General features: G+C 38.9%; 1 protein-coding gene across 5 annotated transcripts in view; it reads left to right on the top strand.

The window, feature by feature from the left end:
* LOC121327113 (serine/threonine-protein phosphatase 2A regulatory subunit B'' subunit alpha-like) overlaps nt 1–19,265 on the top strand; it is a 77,265-nt gene that overhangs the window by 50,906 nt on the left and 7,094 nt on the right. Inside the window, exon 1 of one of the 5 annotated variants that reach the window (XM_041270915.1) lies at nt 13,091–13,176. The exons of 3 other annotated variants lie outside the window; for them this stretch is intronic. In XM_041270915.1, the coding sequence (XP_041126849.1) occupies nt 13,174–13,176 (3 nt within the window). In that variant the 5' untranslated portion in view covers nt 13,091–13,173. Of the gene's footprint in view, nt 1–13,090; nt 13,177–16,014; nt 16,424–19,265 lie in introns of those variants that run through there. One more of the 5 variants, XM_041270914.1, reaches the window with a different exon arrangement.

Here is a 19,265-nt window from a genome sequence, read left to right as displayed (position 1 = left end):
GAAGACACTGACGATAGCTTCTCGTTAAAACATTACTCATGTCATTTACTGTTTATTTACTTGGTGGAGAAATGAATAGTGCAGTTTGTTTTCAAAAGATAAATTTTACTTGAAATTTGACTTTAAAATATGTATCTAAAACCATTTGTGGTTAGGGACCCATAAAATGCGGAGTAAATCATGATTTAAAAAAAAAAAAAAAACAAGCTTTCTTTATCCGATAGGTTTAACATTATTTGGTAGTGCTTCGTAAAATATGTGATTTTGCTTTTAAAGTGTCTTGGTTAAAGCAAAGGCTCATGGATAAAGAAATATTACTAGTGTTTGGGCAGTGTAGTGTGCGAGTTGCTGGTTCAGTTTTTTAGCCTGATGTTTTTATTTACTGATATTCGCCTTGCAACCCCTGGGAAGCGATTCGGAGTGAAGCATAGTTAGGGCTGGAGCTACTTGCTGGGTATGATGGTGGTTTAAAACCCAGTTCCATCGTCAGTTCTCTCATCAGCCAAGAAAAGGATTTTGGAGGACAGCCTAAATCTGTTTACTCCATGTACTACGGCATACCGTTGGAGACTCTCTGTCGCCACTGTGAAACACGAAACGGCTGTGATGTGGAGGTCAACGTTAAGTTTGTGAATAGCTTTCTATAACACGATCCTAGCTGGCACTCCTGGAGCTATGCAAATAAGAACTAGCAGCCAAGAGTGCTGCCCACTTCTACAATTTTATATACAACCCATTAATGTTTGTAGTAAACAAGGGTTTGTTATGCTGTCATCTGCACGTGATACAACAGTGCCCATTGAGTTATTTACCAAAATTGTAACCATTTTCTAAGCCATCTGAATATCTGGGTTAGACATTACTTGTACTATCTTTTTTTAAATTAAGAACCTCAATTTATAAGCCAAAATCAAGAAAGATAAACATATGAAACCTAATAAAAATAAATAACACGTTTTCAGCTGTTAGAACTACCAGTTTACTCGAGATCCACATGTTCCAAGGCTTCATTAACACCTGGCTAAACTCTTGTATAGGTGTCAGTGAGGTGTCTGGCGATCTTGAGGAGAGCCGCGAATCATCAATAATATGCATAACACCAATTATTATTCCACACCTTATCCACTTCTTCGCCTAAGATGGTGAGAAAAAAGTAGATCTTCTTGTTCCTAGCATATCCACAGAGACTTGCCAGGAAGAGTTCTGCTTAGCCTGATCAACTCCAGAAACATGCTTCTAGCCATATCGGCCCTTGAGAAACCAACAGGAACAATTTGTAATAGGAAGCTTTTTACTGGACCAACAGTTCACAAAGGGCTGGTTAATCATTAGCAATTTTCACAGTTTATACAAACTGACAGGGACTTAAAATCTTTTTTTTTCACCTTGTCAAGTTTCCCTGTTGTCTTCTGGTTTTCAAGTTAGCTAATGAAGAACTTTGTATAGATTACATTGATGTATCACATGTGCTTTAAGTTTAGATGGTTTATACTTGGCCTGTATATGAAATACTGTACTGTACATAAACTGGTTTGCCCACTATAAGAATAAAATGACCTTCCCACCCTTTTTTCAATTTTTTTTATACACAGGGGAAGAGGTAGTTTTGTTTTGAGTCATTAGCATTGTGTGCAGTATAGGTTAGTCACAAATCACCTCCACACTAGAGTGAGGGCGTTGTATACTCTGATAGCTAGATATCACCTCCACACTAGAGAGAGGGCGTTATATACTCTGATAGCTAGATATCACCTCCACACTAGAGAGAGGGCGTTATATACTCTGATAGCTAGATATCACCTCCACACTAGAGAGAGGGTGTTATATACTCTGATAGCTAGATATCACCTCCACACTAGAGAGAGGGCGTTATATACTCTGATAGCTAGATATCGCCTCCACACTAGAGAGAGGGCGTTATATACTCTGATAGCTAGATATCACCTCCACACTAGAGAGAGGGCGTTATATACTCTGATAGCTAGATATCACCTCCACACTAGAGAGAGGGCGTTATATACTCTGATAGCTAGATATCACCTCCACACTAGAGAGAGGGCGTTATATACTCTGATAGCTAGATATCACCTCCACACTAGAGAGAGGGTGTTATATACTCTGATAGCTCGATATCACCTCCACACTAGAGAGAGGGTGTTATATACTCTGATAGCTAGATATCACCTCCACACTAGAGAGAGGGTGTTATATACTCTGATAGCTAGATATCACCTCCACACTAGAGAGAGGGTGTTATATACTCTGATAGCTAGATATCACCTCCACACTAGAGAGAGGGTGTTATATACTCGGAAAACCAGACTCTTGTCTGACTGTTAAAGAACAAAAACAAAAAAGGTTACAAAAAATAGTGTATAAATAATCTAGAACTGAAAAAAAACTGCTGAAGGACATTACCTTGAAAAGGTTATCAATACAAGACTGGCACCTGCACAGAATTGGCTAACACAGTACTACTGCAGTATAAGATTGAAAGATTATTATTATTATTAATAATAATAATAATAATAATAATAATAATAATAATATTTGGCTTCTATATTTTAAAAAAGGCTATAGAAGTCCATTGTAGTAAAATATAATTCCTTGAGTTAAGGCTGAGTAACTGTAAACCTACTGGGGATCTTTACGGCTCTTGCAGTGTTAAATTGCAGGTCTTTGCCGACCAGGTTACCTCCTGGCTCTGAGGCCTGCATAGCCAAGGCCTGAGCTTGCTGAGAATGCAATATGTCCTTTTCTGCACCTGTCAGGGAGACCAATTAACTTCCATGATGACGGGGGGGTCCCAGCTCTGCTGTAGAAGTGCTAACATAAATCACAGCTTTCAAAAGGGCTCTGTGAGCTGTGAGGTAAGTGGTCAGGGCCACTCTGATTAGGAGGCATTTAAAGGGACCTGGCCAGCGGAGTTGAGTATAAAGTTGTAATTAAAGTATTAAGACCCCAACTAGAGATGTGACATCTTTACTAATCAAAATTTGTACTGCCAATTAAAAAATGACTTTTAATGAAAACACTATATATATATATATATATATATAGTATATATATATATATATATATATATATATATATATATATATATATATATATATATTAGATCTTAATAGATACCATTTTATACAAGTACAAAGGGAACATAGATTTTAATAGATACTGTAGGTAGATGGATAACTAAGATGCTGCATATATTTTACAAGGTTTACAGATGGGTGGGACAGAGCAACAACATACCAAACTCAAACAGGTTCAACCAGAGCAATTTCATATAATCTGAGATGGGATCATACATGCTTTAATAATAGAACCATTGTAGTATCATTGGGACATTACAGGGAATTTCACAACTGTTACGGATCATTATTGGAAAAATGAAGCCGTATTTAAGCAATAATGAAACTTCTGTTAAATTATCTGTCATTAATATATATATATATATATATATATATATATATATATATATATATATATATATATATATATATATATATATATATATATATATTATATGCTATATACTATATATATATATATCATATATATGCACTGCAATGGAGTTCTTCTTCAAATGTATGTTAATGTCAACTTTTATTAAAACAGAAAAATCATAGCGGAAAGATAGAATTAGCTCATTTATGAAGTTTATGAAGCTTTTAAAAAATTCCCCAGAAATATCTATGAATCAATGAAGGTCTTGCAGAAGCAGCCTATACTGTGATTGCTCTTCCCAGATGGCCAGGGATGGCCTGTGTCGGTAGAGGATTGCGTCATCTCGACTCCAGTCTCTTACTGAGAGGAAACAAAGTCATGAACCTTTTGTGTATTGTTGGTATTTGTTAAAAAAAAAAAAAAATTTGAAAATGGAAAATGAAGAACATCTAGGGACAAACCAGCATGATCCATGTGAACTGAAAAATATCCCCCCCCCCCCCCCCCCCCCCCCCCCCATGAGATTGTACCAATGGATCTAACAAATGTTACCTTTAGCACCACTGAGATAGTCAATTGTTGGACAAACACTGCTATGGGTTTACTCTGCAAACAGCATCTTCAAATTCAATGCCCATAAAGTATTGTATAATATCCACCATATGCTCACATGTAAATCAGTAGCAATACATTGTATTCAACCTTTAAAACTGGTATCCTCAACATCACCTTTTCAGTCCATGCTACGGTCCACAGTTTTAATAAATGAGTTAACATATGTTGTTCAAGAAAGTTATCTATAAGCACCGATTCCATGCACAACCAACAGCTGCCAGTGGTCAACCAAGACCAGTTGTAAGAAGTAATGGGTCATGGAAGGACAAAGGAGGGAAAGGGAAACTGACTAACCTTGGCAAACCTCAATAGAAGATTATAATGAAAAACACAACTTCTCTTGTAAAAGAGGGCCTCTTACTTAGCCATGGAATGACTGTTAACCTCAGTTTATTTTGGGTCTGGAACAAGTGCTCTTTTTGGATGTAAACTACACACTTGCCATCCACAGTGGTGCATCATAAATCTGAACTGTGTGTCAAAACTAAAGGGTGAATGTAGTGAAACTGGCCATACTATAATGCAAAACCACATGTGCATTTCCAGCGAGTCACTGGGGTGTCATTTTGGAAAGTTGCCTGCAAGACATATAGAAGGTTGGCACGGTTAAACCATTAAGTGTTATGTTGGCAGCCAAGCTGAGAGTGGTCTTATTACTCCAAGACACCCACAGCCTAATGAAGATTCATTGCCACCTTGTAAATCCCCAGCAGGAAATCAAAATGATATCCAAGGGAGAGATGTAACATTTCACCAATAAAACAAATGTGTTCTTCCTTGGGAGGGCAGACTAAGTGATCATTGGGCCCCAAGAGGTTGTATTGTGCTATCCCAGGTCTAGTAACAGTTAGACAAGAAACACCTGTTTCAATGGCAAGACCATGGAGCAGTTTTGGAAGCCAGCTGATATATAAATTGCTGTGAAATCAACTTGCTGCCCGAACCATGCAGTTAACAATAGAGGAGTATCAATTTTTTTGAGAAATGTATGTGAGGACAAAGTACTCAGTATATTCAGCTTTCCTTTACATTATCCAAAAAAAAAAAAGTGTCTGTGCAGCCAGAATCAGAATCTCATCTGAAAAACTCATTAGCATTTCCCAGCTCTACAGCATGTGCAAAAAATGCATATCTAATGAGCTGGATTTTTTCCACATTCGATTTAAGGTAACTGCAGCCAGTGAATGTGGGCAGGCTAATAAAAGAACTACAAGAACCATTCCTAATTAATACATACACATTGTGGCAAAGAAATGAAATATTGTATGATTTAAAGGCTTTGAGAGCCAGCTTTTGACACTACCAGTACTTGACCTACTTTTATAATGACTAAAGCTGACAAGCTGCAAATGAACCTGCCATTATCACTTTTGAGAACTATTCAGAGTTTTTTTCAAGGGCGGTTTCTGTTTACTTTGAACAACTGCCTCTTTATGTGTCTAAGAGCTAAAAGATAAAGCTCTGTATTGATGTGTCCCAGTCTGTTTTGTGATCCTGTGCACTGTATGGACTTCCTCAGCCTTACATTCCCTTATATTGTTCGCTTTAGTAAAACAGATTGTCAAGTTTATGAGATCTGTTCTTTCATGGGTTATATCAGTTTTGTTTACTTAAGGCTCATTTCTAGGGGCTCCCGAGTGGCGCATCCATTAAAGGTACTTCTCCCGGATGCGCCCTATAGCTTGGAGATCGCCGGTTGGAATACAGGCTATGTCACTGCCGACCATGGAAGGGAGTTCCCAGGGGGCGCCGCACCATTGGCCAAGCACCGCCCGGGTGGGGTAGGAGTTAGGTCGGCTGGGGAGTCCTTGGCTCACTGCACACCAGTGACCCCTGTGGCTGGTCGGGCGCCTGCAGTCCGGCCTGTGCACAATTCAGAACTGTGTGGTCTCCGACACTGTAAGTTCTGGATATGGCTGCACGAAGAATGGGAAAAAAATAAGCGGATGGCTGATGGCACTCGTTTCGGAGGATGTGAGTGGTCGTCTTCATCTCTCCCAAATTAGTTAGGGGGGGTTGCAGCGGTGAGCCAGGTTGAATAATAATTTGACATTCCAAAATTGGTAGAAAAATTGGAAAATAAATAAAAGTAATTTTTCAAAAAAAAAAAAGACTCCTTTCTAGGGATCGCTTGGAGCAAGCAGTAGAAGTAATGTGATTGTGCTATAATTTAAAAATCTTATCTTTGGCACCCAGTCTTCAACTCAAAGCTGCCGTACCACCAAATGTATTTGATAGTTGGCACAGATAAAACTGGGACACTTTCATTTGTGGTTTTAAGGAATGTAATTACAATCTGTAGGTTGTAAATCAGGAAATGTTGACACCATTGTAGTCTGAGTTTAACATCTTTACAGTAATTCCACAATGAAACATTGCACTTGAGCTATGTATCCTCAAGTTTCTTTAGAGAACTTGCAGAATTTACTGAGTAAAACACAGAGCTGTAGAGTTAGATTCTTGTTATTGCAGCTGGACAACCAAGTTAAGAGAATTTACAAAATTCTCAAGCATTGAAGCACAGCAATCAAAACAAGTTGTTGGACCGTAATCGCATCTTATCGACTCAAGGTCACCGATACTAAAAAAAAAAAGAAAACATTCCAAATGCCCTTTGCAGAGAGAACTGTACCAGATGATAACCCCTAGGTCTTCATGCACGACCATTTCCATGTGGTTAGACCCTGTTAGAAAAAAACTTCAGCCCCTGTCCAGCTCCACCGCTAGCAGCACTTCTTGTGTGTGTTGCTTGAACTTCCAGTTGCTGTGATGTAGCATGCATGTTTCCCTTTCTGTATCCAGACATGAATTCTGTTCGGGCCAATGACTTTGCCCATGGCTTATTGAACACTGCCATGCGGGATCACTTGCACCCTTTCCAAGACATTGTTCCTGACAGCCCTCGGCCAAACCAGTTATGGCGTCAAGACTGGAGTTACTGTCAGTGTTTTTTCATCACAAGTAAACGCATCGAAACGAAGAGGAGATATTTACAGTAGGGCTTTATCATATAGCAGAGTCCGGCAACCAGGGTGTTTACACACACCTCCCTCAGTAAAATAGAAAAACTGATATTGACATTTAAAAATTGCTGTCAGTTTTGGTTGGATAATGAGTCCTAATGGTAAGCATGTCTAAATAATAAAACACAGCAGTCATGGAAATGAGGGAAAAGCTGTTGGCTATATTGGAGCAGGAGTAAAAACTGCCACCTAGCTGTATTGTGGCCCCCAATTTGAATAAAAACATATGTCTGTATGCAAATATAATTGACACTGGCATTTCTGTTTACAAGAATTACAGCAGAGAACTGGTGTATTTTATACAGGGAGGTAAACTGTGTGTGTGTGTGTGTGTGTGTGTGTATATATATATGTGGAATTTAACTACTAGTTTTCTTGATCAGAGAATTGTGGACATACAAAGCTCTATAAAGGAAAAACTGTATATATAAATATACCCAAAAACTAGTACCCAAACAACATGGTTAGATTAAGCATGTTTTTCATACCACAGTGCTCCTCAGGGCTACCCTGTGTACCTTCCCCGGGCGTGCTATTATTGGTTGACTACGAGTGGCCTTTCTTGATGGTGACATTAAGCAAAGGCTGGCTGTAAAAAGCAGAAGGATAAAGAAAGAGTGAGCCCAAGGGAATGATTTGTTGCAAGGATGGAATTGGAGAGCCAAGTTAAAGTGCAACTTCCTGGGATAACTGGTTTGAGAAACGCGCTAATCCCGGTCAACTCAGTTAGGGCTGTGAGCATGACAGCATTGCTCCGAGTTCCTTTCTCGCTAGTATGTTATTAACACTTACTTCTTTTAAAAATTAGATATTGTGTTATAAGTTATAAGTGAAGGAGTAATTACATGTTTTTAGGTTTATGAAATTACAAGTGAAATGCACAGTGCCAGGGGTCCAGAGCAGTTCCAAAAGTATGCATTATTGTGACAAGTTATATCTGAAAGCAGTGTTTTTCAGATTGCATGTCATTTCCATGTTGCAAAGTGGTTTGTGTAATACAATAGTAGCAAGATAGTCGGTGGAACATTTTAAATTGCATAATGACTGAGCTATGAAGTTGCTTTTTAGAGATGAAATTAAGTTTAAGTGGGACATAAACTGAATATATCATAGTAGTACTGCTATATTAAACTTCATTGAGAAAGCAGCACTGAAACGAATGTCATCTGTGGTGTAGAATGCCAGTTACGTTGTGCTTGACAGTAGGAACTAACAAAAGATTTCAATGCTATTATTATTGTCTTCGTAATCTTTATCATCTGTCCGAACAAATGGAAAAATCGTGATCCTTGTGGATAAATCTGCCCAGCAAATTCCACTGCCGTACTCTCCAGCTGCAATCGTGGATGATGCTGCTACAAATCTTGGCATTATCTGTACTGCCAGCAGACAATTCCTTAAATCCAGTCATTTAGAAATATTGACACTTCTGTACATGGTTTTATACTGGGGTGGGGGGTGGGCTACCATTGATACATTGAGTAAAAAGTTATTTAAATATCTTTTTTTTTTTTTAACATCTTTTATAGGTATTATGGTCAGTTGTTTTGGAGTCATGAGAAATGTATAGTCTCACAGCTACCCCTGCTGGTTAAGCATGTGTATTATATACTCCTACTACAGTAATTTGCCCTCTTCCAAAAGATAATGATTTTTTTTTTTATCCTGATTTTCTTTTAAATGAATCAGATGTAGCCCTGTGATTTTTCTATTCTAGATAAGTGCATGTTGCAAAGTTTCTTTTTTGAATATTTTGAATTGCAGGTGTCATAGTTGGTGCTGTGAATAGAGAAAAAAGATCCAGCTTTCAAAGGACAGCTTGACATAGATACAATTTAATAAGGACTCCACAAATTTAAGAGTAGCCTCCCCAACACACTATATGTGGCACTCCCAGAGCACTGTTCAAGTGGAAACAGGAATGGCTTGTCTTGGTGCATGTTAAGGCCCAATATAGCTCAGTTTTATGTCACAATATTAGATCCATCGTGACCTGTCGTCACGTGGAATTCTGCTTTCCGGTGGTTCTTTTCTGCAATCATGGCCACCGAGGGCATTTTCCCCTTTTACATTCTCCCAACTTTTTCGGCAGTGTAGAAAGCATTCACAAGTGCCCTCTAGTGTTTCAGGTTTAAACTGACTCCTGCTCCAGCTAATTCTTCAGCTATGTTTACATGTAATTTGACAGTCTAACACAAATCTGGTAATGAAGAATTTTGAACAGTAATAAAAACACATCAATTAACTTACTATTGGTTTTCTTAAAAATCTTTCTGTGTCCAAAATAAAATAATAATGGTAATAATAACAGTATAATAATGGTATGTGCATTATAACAAGCTGTTGTCTCCATCTGTTGGTTGACACTGTTACTACAAGGCCCTGCTGTGTGTTCTGACACACTGTTAGCTTTACCTGGCACATTACCAAGTAGTTACAAGTAAGAATGGTCAATTAGAAGGAGACATTTATTTTTTTTTGTTGCTTTGCCAAATGCTATAGCTGGCTGGTTCACTATTACAAATGACAACACATATCACACTAGCAGATGTGACAACTATCTTGAGAGGGTCATAGTTATCTTCTCGCAGACATGTTGCTTCAACGAGTCACATGCTGTGTGTAGTTTTGTAGCGTAGGCCACCACATTCCCAAAGTCTAGTTTTTATAGAGCGATTTGAACAGCAGCCTGTGTATACGTTTCCATGGAGACAAAGTGAAATAATATTATTAAAGACCTCTGCTTGAGCCACATACAAGCTGACGCCAACAGAGAAATGCTATTGAACATGTATTACTAGAAAAAATACATGCGGGGCGAGTGGAGTCTATGGAGGTGCTTTTGATTATACCATACTATCGATTCCTACATTAAAAACTATCTACCTGTCTATCTCGGTCTGTCTGTCCTATCTCTATCTCTATCTGTCAGATGTGTTGTATAGATACAATTGTAAACAACAACCCATTTGTCTTAATTTCTACTTACACGCAAAGAAACTTTTGAAAGCTAGCGGTTGTATATAACAAGTAATCTAATAAACGGCGCCAACTGTTCAAATGAGTTGGTATTAGTATCACTCGCGTTACTGAGCTGTTCCTGTTGAGGCAATCACGCCTTCCTATTGAGACTGGAGTAGACGAGTTGCGTGAGGTGTTGCTGCTTTCGCTGGGCTGCAAATATCATACCTGTAAACTGCGTAGTTGGGGAAAGCGTGTCACTGCCACAATGCAAGTCCATTCCAGAGACAGTAGGCATATATCGTTTTAAAACCTGGTGCACTGTATATGTTGCACAGGTCATGCCAAGCATTCAGAAGGTCACTGCTTCACTTGCAGGACTGGGGCCCAATGAAGAAAGAGGATGGAGTTGCTTCTGTTGTAGATTGTTACAGATGCCAGACATGTTCTAGTTAGCACCCTCAAGTGGCTCTTTGTTTAATTACAGTTAATGAGAAATAAATGAGTATGTTGATAATAAATAAAAAGCAATGAGACTCACAAGGACCTACATCCACTCCATGTGCATGTATGTGGTTATTTAGATACGTGTAATAAATATTAAAAGTATTTACTACTGTTGCTGAAATAGTTTTTCCAAGTAGATGCTGATGAAGACCAGTGAATTTACAACTGATCATTGAGTTGGGCAATGCAGACACAAGGTGTAGAAAACCCCAGGCTGAGATAGTTAATAGCCATCTCATTTTTTAGGATAAGAACTCCTCTGCACCAGTCTATAAGTTTGACATGTGTCTGCATCACTCAAAGATAGAAATGTTTTCAGGCTCCGGGGTTGTCATTCCTCATGTGCTCCGTAGATGACTTAAAGAAATATTACACTCTCCAACTGGCCCTGCAAATTCTCCCACTCCCAATTCTACCAGGAGGCTTTACACTTGTCGCTCTTTCATCTTTGTTTACAGCAGGTCAAGCTAGAAAGGGTGCTGCTTGGTTACTTTAAAGGAGGGCGATGTACAGTACGTGGTATTTTGTGTGCAGCCAGCCCAGGGAAAATCTTGTACAGCAAAGACAACACAGCACTAAAAAGTACAATGGTACATTTTACAAGGAATACAATTGCAAGTAGTCTGTATTGCTTCTGTACAGGTAGTCATTAATGAAAGCAGAACTATATACTTTACATGAGTCAGTTTATCCTTTTTATATGGCTTTGAAAATGATTAAACTGACCCCATGTATATATCTTTAATTAACTTGCACATATTCATACAGCTATAATGGAAGGCAAACTATGTCCACTGATAATATATAGTAATATCTTTGTATAGCACCTTTCCTAGTGAACCACATCACAAAGTGCTTTACAGAGGAACTGTGCATTATATGCAATCACTTACAATAGGACATATCTTCTGCAGGATGGAGCAGAAGGAGGTTAAGTGATTCTGAGGGTCACATCGTGAATCAGTCAGTGGAAGAATTTGAACAGGTGACCTTCTGGTTATAAGGCCAGGACTGTAACCACTGGACCACGCTGCCTCCTAATAATGATAGTGCAAGGATTATTGCCCACATTGTCAAACAGGTAACACAACAACAATCCAGCATGTAGTATGGACCAGAAGAGCCAGAGCACTTGTCATGCTTTTTTTTTTTTTAAATCGCTGTTCCTGCAGTGATTTAGACAGATCTCAAACCCTAGTCCACTGGAGCGGACATTTTGAAAAGAGCTGTGAAAAAAATGTTTAAGTGTAAAAAGTTGTTGCCTTACATTATTACCCATTATACTTATGTTTTGATATACTGAATCATTTTAGACAAGTTCAGATTTTTATATTTGTCCTTCAGGGGGAGCACTGTGTGTGTGTGTGTGCGTGTGTGTGTGTGTGTGTGTGTGTGTGTGTATATATATATATATATATATATATATATATATATATATATATATATATATATATATATATATATATAAAATCAAGATTATAACTGGTGTTTCCCAGTTATAATCTTCGTAACCACAAAAGGGGATTGTCCTTTTAAAATAACAGCTGTTTAGAGTTGACTATCAGGTTTCAAAGCTATAATTGAGTCCTGATTTTTATAGGTATCATTATGAGTTAAAGCTTTCAAAAGTCCAATGCGAGCATTTAGACTCTACTGTTATGATGAAGATGCACTGTATTATTATTTCCTGTTATGTCTTTGTTAAGATTTGTCATTTTGTTTAGTTTTTCTTGTTTTGTGATAAACCACACAGTTTCCAACATTTCCTGACGGCCACCCCAAACCAATTGGATTGGCAATAGTGTGCATACTGAACCGGTGGTACTGACATATGTGACCTGTGTCCTATTAATACCCACAGCAGCTGCCATCAAATCATTCCAGCCATGGCTGCTGTGGTAATCAGGCCTGTTTGAGTAGTTATTGAAGTCAGGTTGTTTCACAGTTTAAGTATGTTGGTCAACATGAGCTGTCTTAATAATACCTGGTGGCTGCATTATACTGCCCTCTGTTCTCAGCAAAGCTGCTTCATGGTTTTGTTATAGAAAACGCAGTGCAACATTAACACAATTCAGTGTTGTTTAAGTACTGTAGTTATTGGTTTAGGGAGGTGACATCTATATATTGCATGACATGTTTTTGTGATCAAAATAGAGAATAAATAACCATGTTATACTAAGAGCTGTCAACCATCTGCTTCAGAGATGGAAACTGCATAGAAGTTTGATCCATTCCTAGTTATGCTGTGAGTTTAATAAGACACACCTGAGCTTGTTCCTATACACTGTGGCTAATTAAATTCATACTAAGACCTGGGATGTGTGAAACCGCTATGCAATGGGAGTCTCGTTTCCATCCCTGTGCTTTCTGCTTTTAATTGTACAAAGCACTGTATTGTCTGTATGACCATCTTGTTAACACCATTCTTGTAAACCCCCCCCTTTTTAATAATTGAATAGCAGAAACTCTTCCTCCTTCCTTCAACCCATCACTCTCTTATTATTCACTGCCTGTGCTGTGGGATCGTGACGGGATTGGTTTTCTAGGATGTGGACAGAGCCCTGAGTGAGAAGTGAAGAAGCGGCACCGTTAGCGAAAGAGCTGCTGCCGCACAGGATTTATGGTATGAAGCAAAGAGCGCACAGCACTTGAAAACTTCATTTGGAAATGTTATAGGGCTGAGGGTAACAAGGGCTGGATTTCCTAGTCTAAAACTCTGTGAATTGTTACGCGTGTTTTAAAAAAACAAAAAAAATTAAACAAAAAAAGATTGATTGATTTAGTTGATGTCACCCTCAATGTTATCCAAAAATTATTATTTTAAAAGAGTCCGTTAAGGAACAACCAGTAACTGACACACGTTTTGCTTGTGCAACCATACTTGTTGCTAAGTTTATTGCTGGGACAGAGGCACACAGAGGATTGAAGTAGGCAGAAAATTGGCTTTTACAAGGTCACACGCATCACTCACTGGCTGACCTGGGGTTTCCTGACCTTGCCAGTAACCTCAAGTCTACGATGCCTTAGCGAAAGTGTCAGAGGCTTAAAAGATAACCTTGGTAATTAGTGTCTCTGTGTCGGTCTGCATCCTTCTCTTACCCCATAAGAAAGTCATATACAAATACAAACAGACAGTCATAATGTTAACCAAATGATGGTTAAAAACAGATATGAATACATCAATAAACAGGGGTAAATTATCTGTTTTAATCTGTGCTGTCTCAGTGTGGTAAAAGAGTAGAAGCCAGCAGAGACAGAAGCCCTGCTGCGCTATTAATAACTGGCAGGCACAGATGTTGTTTCATTTTGTGTCTATCACAATATTACTTTTTATGGTTGAGGTTTGTGTATCCTACAGTACATGACATTTTAATTATTAGATTATTAGCGGTAACAAAGTCCTGTAGTCACGCCACTATTTTATGGTTCTTTTGTTCACATCGAACAGTGTAAACAAAAGGAACAGGTTTGGTTTGTCTTCAAAAGGAAGTCCCCTTTTAATCAGTTTCATGCAACATTCCTTACCCAGCTATACTGGAGACATTCCTGGAAAACGGTCAAAGTAAAGCCGGGAAGGGTAGCTTCACATACGTTTGGTTATACAAACTTACTTCACTGAGCAGTGTTTTATGCCTTTTGTGTTTTATGCCTTTTGAGTAATGAATGTATATTAGTAATATTTAGTGCATGTACAGTAATTATTAACCAGCAATGGTCAGCTCCTCATATTGTTCAGGGCACTGTATCAATCATGCCTGCCAGGCTTTGAATATGATTTTATTACATGTTCTTGAAACTGCAGTGCATGCTTCTTACTTTAAAGAGGTAAACTCTTACCCATCCTCTCTACTCAACACTACCTTAAACCTAAGGTATATTTCTTTTTAGTACTAGTGTCTAGCCAAAAATAATACATGCTCCCAGGGATAGTATTCAGATTGAAAAACATCTTTATTGTCTTATTATAACAAGATAAAAGACTTTGTGAACGTTTGTCTATTTTAATTTCTGATTTTAGTTTGAGGACTACTGACATGGCTGCTTTATTCAGTGGAAGCTGATAGCAGGGCATGGATTTTGTAATGCCTGGCAACACGTTGTGGAATCCTGATACGTTTCATATTCTCCAAACAGCTGCCGGAGGAGAGGGCAGGGGAATTCTGGGAGTGCAGTTGAAATGACATGAGGCCGAGCCAGCAGAAAGTGTGGGAGATATTTATACAGAGGGATGGGAATGGAGAAGGGCTTGAAGGTTGTACTAGTGAAACAGAGCTTCTACCAGAGACCAGCACAACAAAATCAAATATTTATAATAATAATATTATCGCCCCCTCCACCCAACCATGAAAAAAAAAGTTATTTTGGTTATGATTTGTTGTTTTGCACAGAATCGTTGTAGAATAATGGAATGTAAATTTGATTTAAAGTATTCATAACCCTGAACCTTGACTGTCTCTAATGACAGTGCCAAATAATATCATACTAGGCAAATACTGTGTGGAATGTGCACCTCTGGATTAGAATGTCTGTGATGCCAGTGCTCTGATAAGGCAGATTTAAAAAATATACGTATCATTTTTTTTTAATATAGCGCCTTTCATAGTGGACCACCATCACAAAGCACTTTACAAGATACAAGACTCAGGTGTGTGAACTATGCATCAGCTGCAGAGTCACTTACAAAAACGTCTCACCCGAAAGACAGAGCACAAGTAGGTTAAGTGACATGCTCGGGGTCACACAATGAGTCAATATATAACAGAAATCCTGACATATATGAGAAGACAGCTGATCTGCATCTAAAATTTAATTTTTATTTAGAGCTCTCCATAAGATTTTGCATTTGTACCCCTTCTGTTTTTTTGTTGGAAATCCGTGCTGTCATTCCTGACGATACTAATTTAGAGAATTACATGGCTGGTGACAGAATTACACAACTGTGTTAAAACAGAGTATCACATTGCACTGTAAATGTACTGCATACATTTCATAAATACTAACAGAGCTGTATTCTATACTGCTGGCCTAAATCCTGAACGAGGCCTGCAATTGATTTCAATATTTAATTCTCACCGCAACAAAATCTAAATTTGTCATTGTGCTGCTAGTGATAATCCCACCACCATCAGACAAGTTGCTTAACTTAAAACATATGCATTTAGTATGCATGACTTCAAAACTAGGTGGGTTGAGCCCCTGAGGGGTAGTCTGTGGTTCCAAGTTTGACCTCCAGTTTGGTTATATTTATTTCTCACAAAAACTATAGTAATTCTTCATTACCAGTTTGCTGTGACTTGTATTTGCTGTGGTTTGCTAGAGATTCTCAAGATCTACTGGCTCTCCTATATTGGCCAATTGGGGGGGGGGCTTCCTTTCCCATAGTGCACCTCCACCCCCCACCCCCTCCCATCTCAACCCTCCTGTTCAGGACAGCTTGTTTGCTGCAAAGCTTCCAGGAGACAGATCCCAGTGCGGGTCATGTTTCGGAGTGGAGTGTTACAAGGAGGCTGAGGCGGTAGATAGTTTGGATAACTGGAATCTGGGGTTCTCTGGGCCTCCCAGTTGAGATACAATGCTTGGACAGTCCGGCTGTGTGACAAGGGAAAACGCAGGGCATTCTTTGCACAAAGGTGCTTTTGACTTGGAGAGAACAGTTGGTCTAAGTTTATCCTGGCTTCCAATCGTGCATACCTTAAGAAAGGAGCAGCACTGAGGTTTTTGATTTTCTGCCTTCCAAAATGATGATCAAGGAGGCTTCTTTGAGGAGGGATCCTGACTTGCGGGGCGAGCTAGCTTTTCTTGCTAGGGGCTGTGACTTTGTCCTCCCCTCTCGCTTCAAGAAGAGGCTCAAATCCTTCCAGCAAGCTCAGGTCAGTGTGGGTTACGGCCAGCACTTTGTTTCTTTGTAGCTTTTCTCTTCAGCTGCTGCTGCCGGCGCTGCTGCTGTTGCTGCAAACACTTGCATGCCATTAAAGACAAGCTATTTGCAGACGGATACCAACAAGATTATAAATAGCTCTGAGAACCATGAATAGAGTGATCAAATTAATGTGGCAAGCAGGGGTTGGGGGAGGGATGGAAACAACAGATGCAGCTGTTGTAAAATGTACGTATACTCTATTACTTAAGTGAATGAGCTACATTTTTTAATTTAGTGTATTATTACATACTGTGTCCTTTTTCTTGTTTTCTTCTGAGGCATGACAGGAATCAGTTCCTGGGAAAGGTTACAGTAGCAGGTAGGGTGAGACATAGCAACAGATGCCTCTGAGTGACAGGTTACAAGTTAATAAAATAGGTAGTTACTGTATGAAGACACTAGATAACAAAGGGAAAGTGGAAAAACAGCAAGCAACGCACTTTACAGTATATAGCAAGTAACCTAAAAATGTGTTTACCATCTACACAGTCCAGTGCTGTTTATTTGAGGGAAGTATCAGGATTTCCAGATGTTTTCACACATCCTTCTAACCCCAGGGGCTATTTTGTTCTTTTCTGAAATACAGCTACCAGTATTGTTAAACATATTTTATTTTTTAATTTCTATTACATGTTTTACTTATACAATACAATACCTGCAAGCCAGCTGCAACAAAACAAACTGTCTGTAATTACAGGCGTTGACAATTTTTACAATAAAATACTTAAAATACTTGAGCATAATGCTTGCCACAATTTTCCCATGTGCAATACTTCCAATTGTTTTAAGAGCAGAAATTGTCTTTTTATGTTCTGATTCTGAATTAGTATAGATATTTCACAGCTAAAGCATGCAAATCCTTCGGACTGAATGCTTTGGTCCAATCTCTGCAGTGTTGATAATCCTTCTTCCTCCATCCTTGCGAATACCTCACTGGAACTTGATCTTTCACTAAGCCTGTAACCCTCCCTGCCTACCCTATAGAAGGCAGCCCATTTATTCATACAAACTCATGTAACTGATCATATCAGCCTGGAATTAATTAGGATATTCAGTTCTGGTGCTGACATTTTAAACCAGTATTGCTATGCAATGTTCACTGTGTATGCCATGAAGTGGATCTCTCCCTGTCATCTTCCTCTTGATCTTCCAAAACCCAGCTGTTCATCTACAATGGTATCGCCATGCTTGTGCATTAAGTAGAATTTAAAAGAAATACAGGAAAAACCAACAGTATTCAGCACCTCAAGTACTTTTTTTTTTTTTTTATATAACCCATTAAGAACACTTAGTGGACAGTCATATAAACAACAACTGTGGGATGCAATCCTTATAAGGTTAAACATTACCTCTTTGCAGGTGACATTGTTCAGTATAATCATATCATTACAGTTCTTCATGTTATGAATGTCCTATGAATGATCTGCTGCTTTTAACAGCCCTGAAAGGCAACTTGCAAACTTGGTTGCTCATCTGTTCAGTTCATTAACTGTTCTATATACTACAAGGGAGGCATGTTTTGATCCTATGGTTTCTGATGGCCATGCAGCCTGCTGTAAGTTGTTTGGTGCACACAGCTAGACAAGGCAGTAGAAGACTGCAGCTGTAAAGCCACCTCGTCAATCTTAATTAAGCTTTAAATATAATCCTTAGGGGTCCTTTCTGTTTCATTAGGGACTTTTTTGGGTAAAAAAAGAATTAGAGATGGTACTTTCCTTTTATATTCAGTACATGGTGGAAAAGGTGCTTTCTTCTTTCTTTCTGTAATAATGCACTGCTTGCTAACATCTGGATATAGCTAGCATTTTTATTTGCTTGCAGAGTTCCAGAGAATTTTAAATACCAAATTGTTATATTTGCAATGAGGTCATTGCTGTATTTCCTTTCATGAATATGCTTTCAGTATAATACTGGGTTTGAGTTGGAGCAGAAAAGCCCAATGCCATGTCTATAGTCGTTGCATACTGTGCAGTTTCACCGTGCCTGTGACTGCTGTGATGCATCGAATCCACAGTAATATGAACTACTGTACATGTACTACTGTTGGTGTGCTTGTGTGAAAGTGGTGACCTGAATGTGCACAGCCCTTCTTGTGGGGATTGGGTTCGCTGCCAAAGGGGCTGTTCCATTAATGCAGAGGAGGAAGTCTCTGATTGAGCTCTTGCAATACGTGGTTAAATGGTCTTATTATCACTAGTGTTTATTATTATTATTATTTTTATTATTATTACAGTAAAATGCCCTTGGAAGAGACAACATGGTACATGATGTGCTTGCACAGTATAAATCTAAAATGAGTAGTTTCCCTGTAATGCCTGCATACAGCGAGATGTTTTTACACTGAAATGAGATCCCATTACAAAGAATTCTCCTTCCAGTCAATATGTATTAATGCAGTAATAAATAGATACCAGATTACCTCATCATTACACTACTGAAGTAGCAGGGGGAGGTGAAGAGTAGGCACCCACAGTACTGTAATTTAGTGTCTATCTACAATTTAATGGAACTGACTTTTGATTTGCACTTGTGAAATTCAGCCCCTATATTAAGAAAACTATGAAAAAACCCACAAAGAAGCCTTTCTCTGTGTTAAACATGTATGTTTTTTTCGGACTCCCGAGTGGCGCATCCGGTAAAGGCGCTCCGCGTGGAGTGTAGCACGCGCCCTGTAGCCTGGACGTCGCCGGTTCGAGTTCTGGGTATTCTACTGTCGAGCATGGACTGGAGTTCCCAGGAGGCGGCACTCAATTGGCTGACCGCTGCCCCGGGTGGTAGGGGGGGGGGGTGGT

This window comes from Polyodon spathula, chromosome 14 (genome assembly GCF_017654505.1).
Source record: "Polyodon spathula isolate WHYD16114869_AA chromosome 14, ASM1765450v1, whole genome shotgun sequence".
NCBI lineage: Eukaryota > Metazoa > Chordata > Actinopteri > Acipenseriformes > Polyodontidae > Polyodon > Polyodon spathula.
The sequence above is the reverse complement of the archived record's forward strand: the minus strand, read 5'-3'. Positions and strand labels throughout refer to the sequence as shown.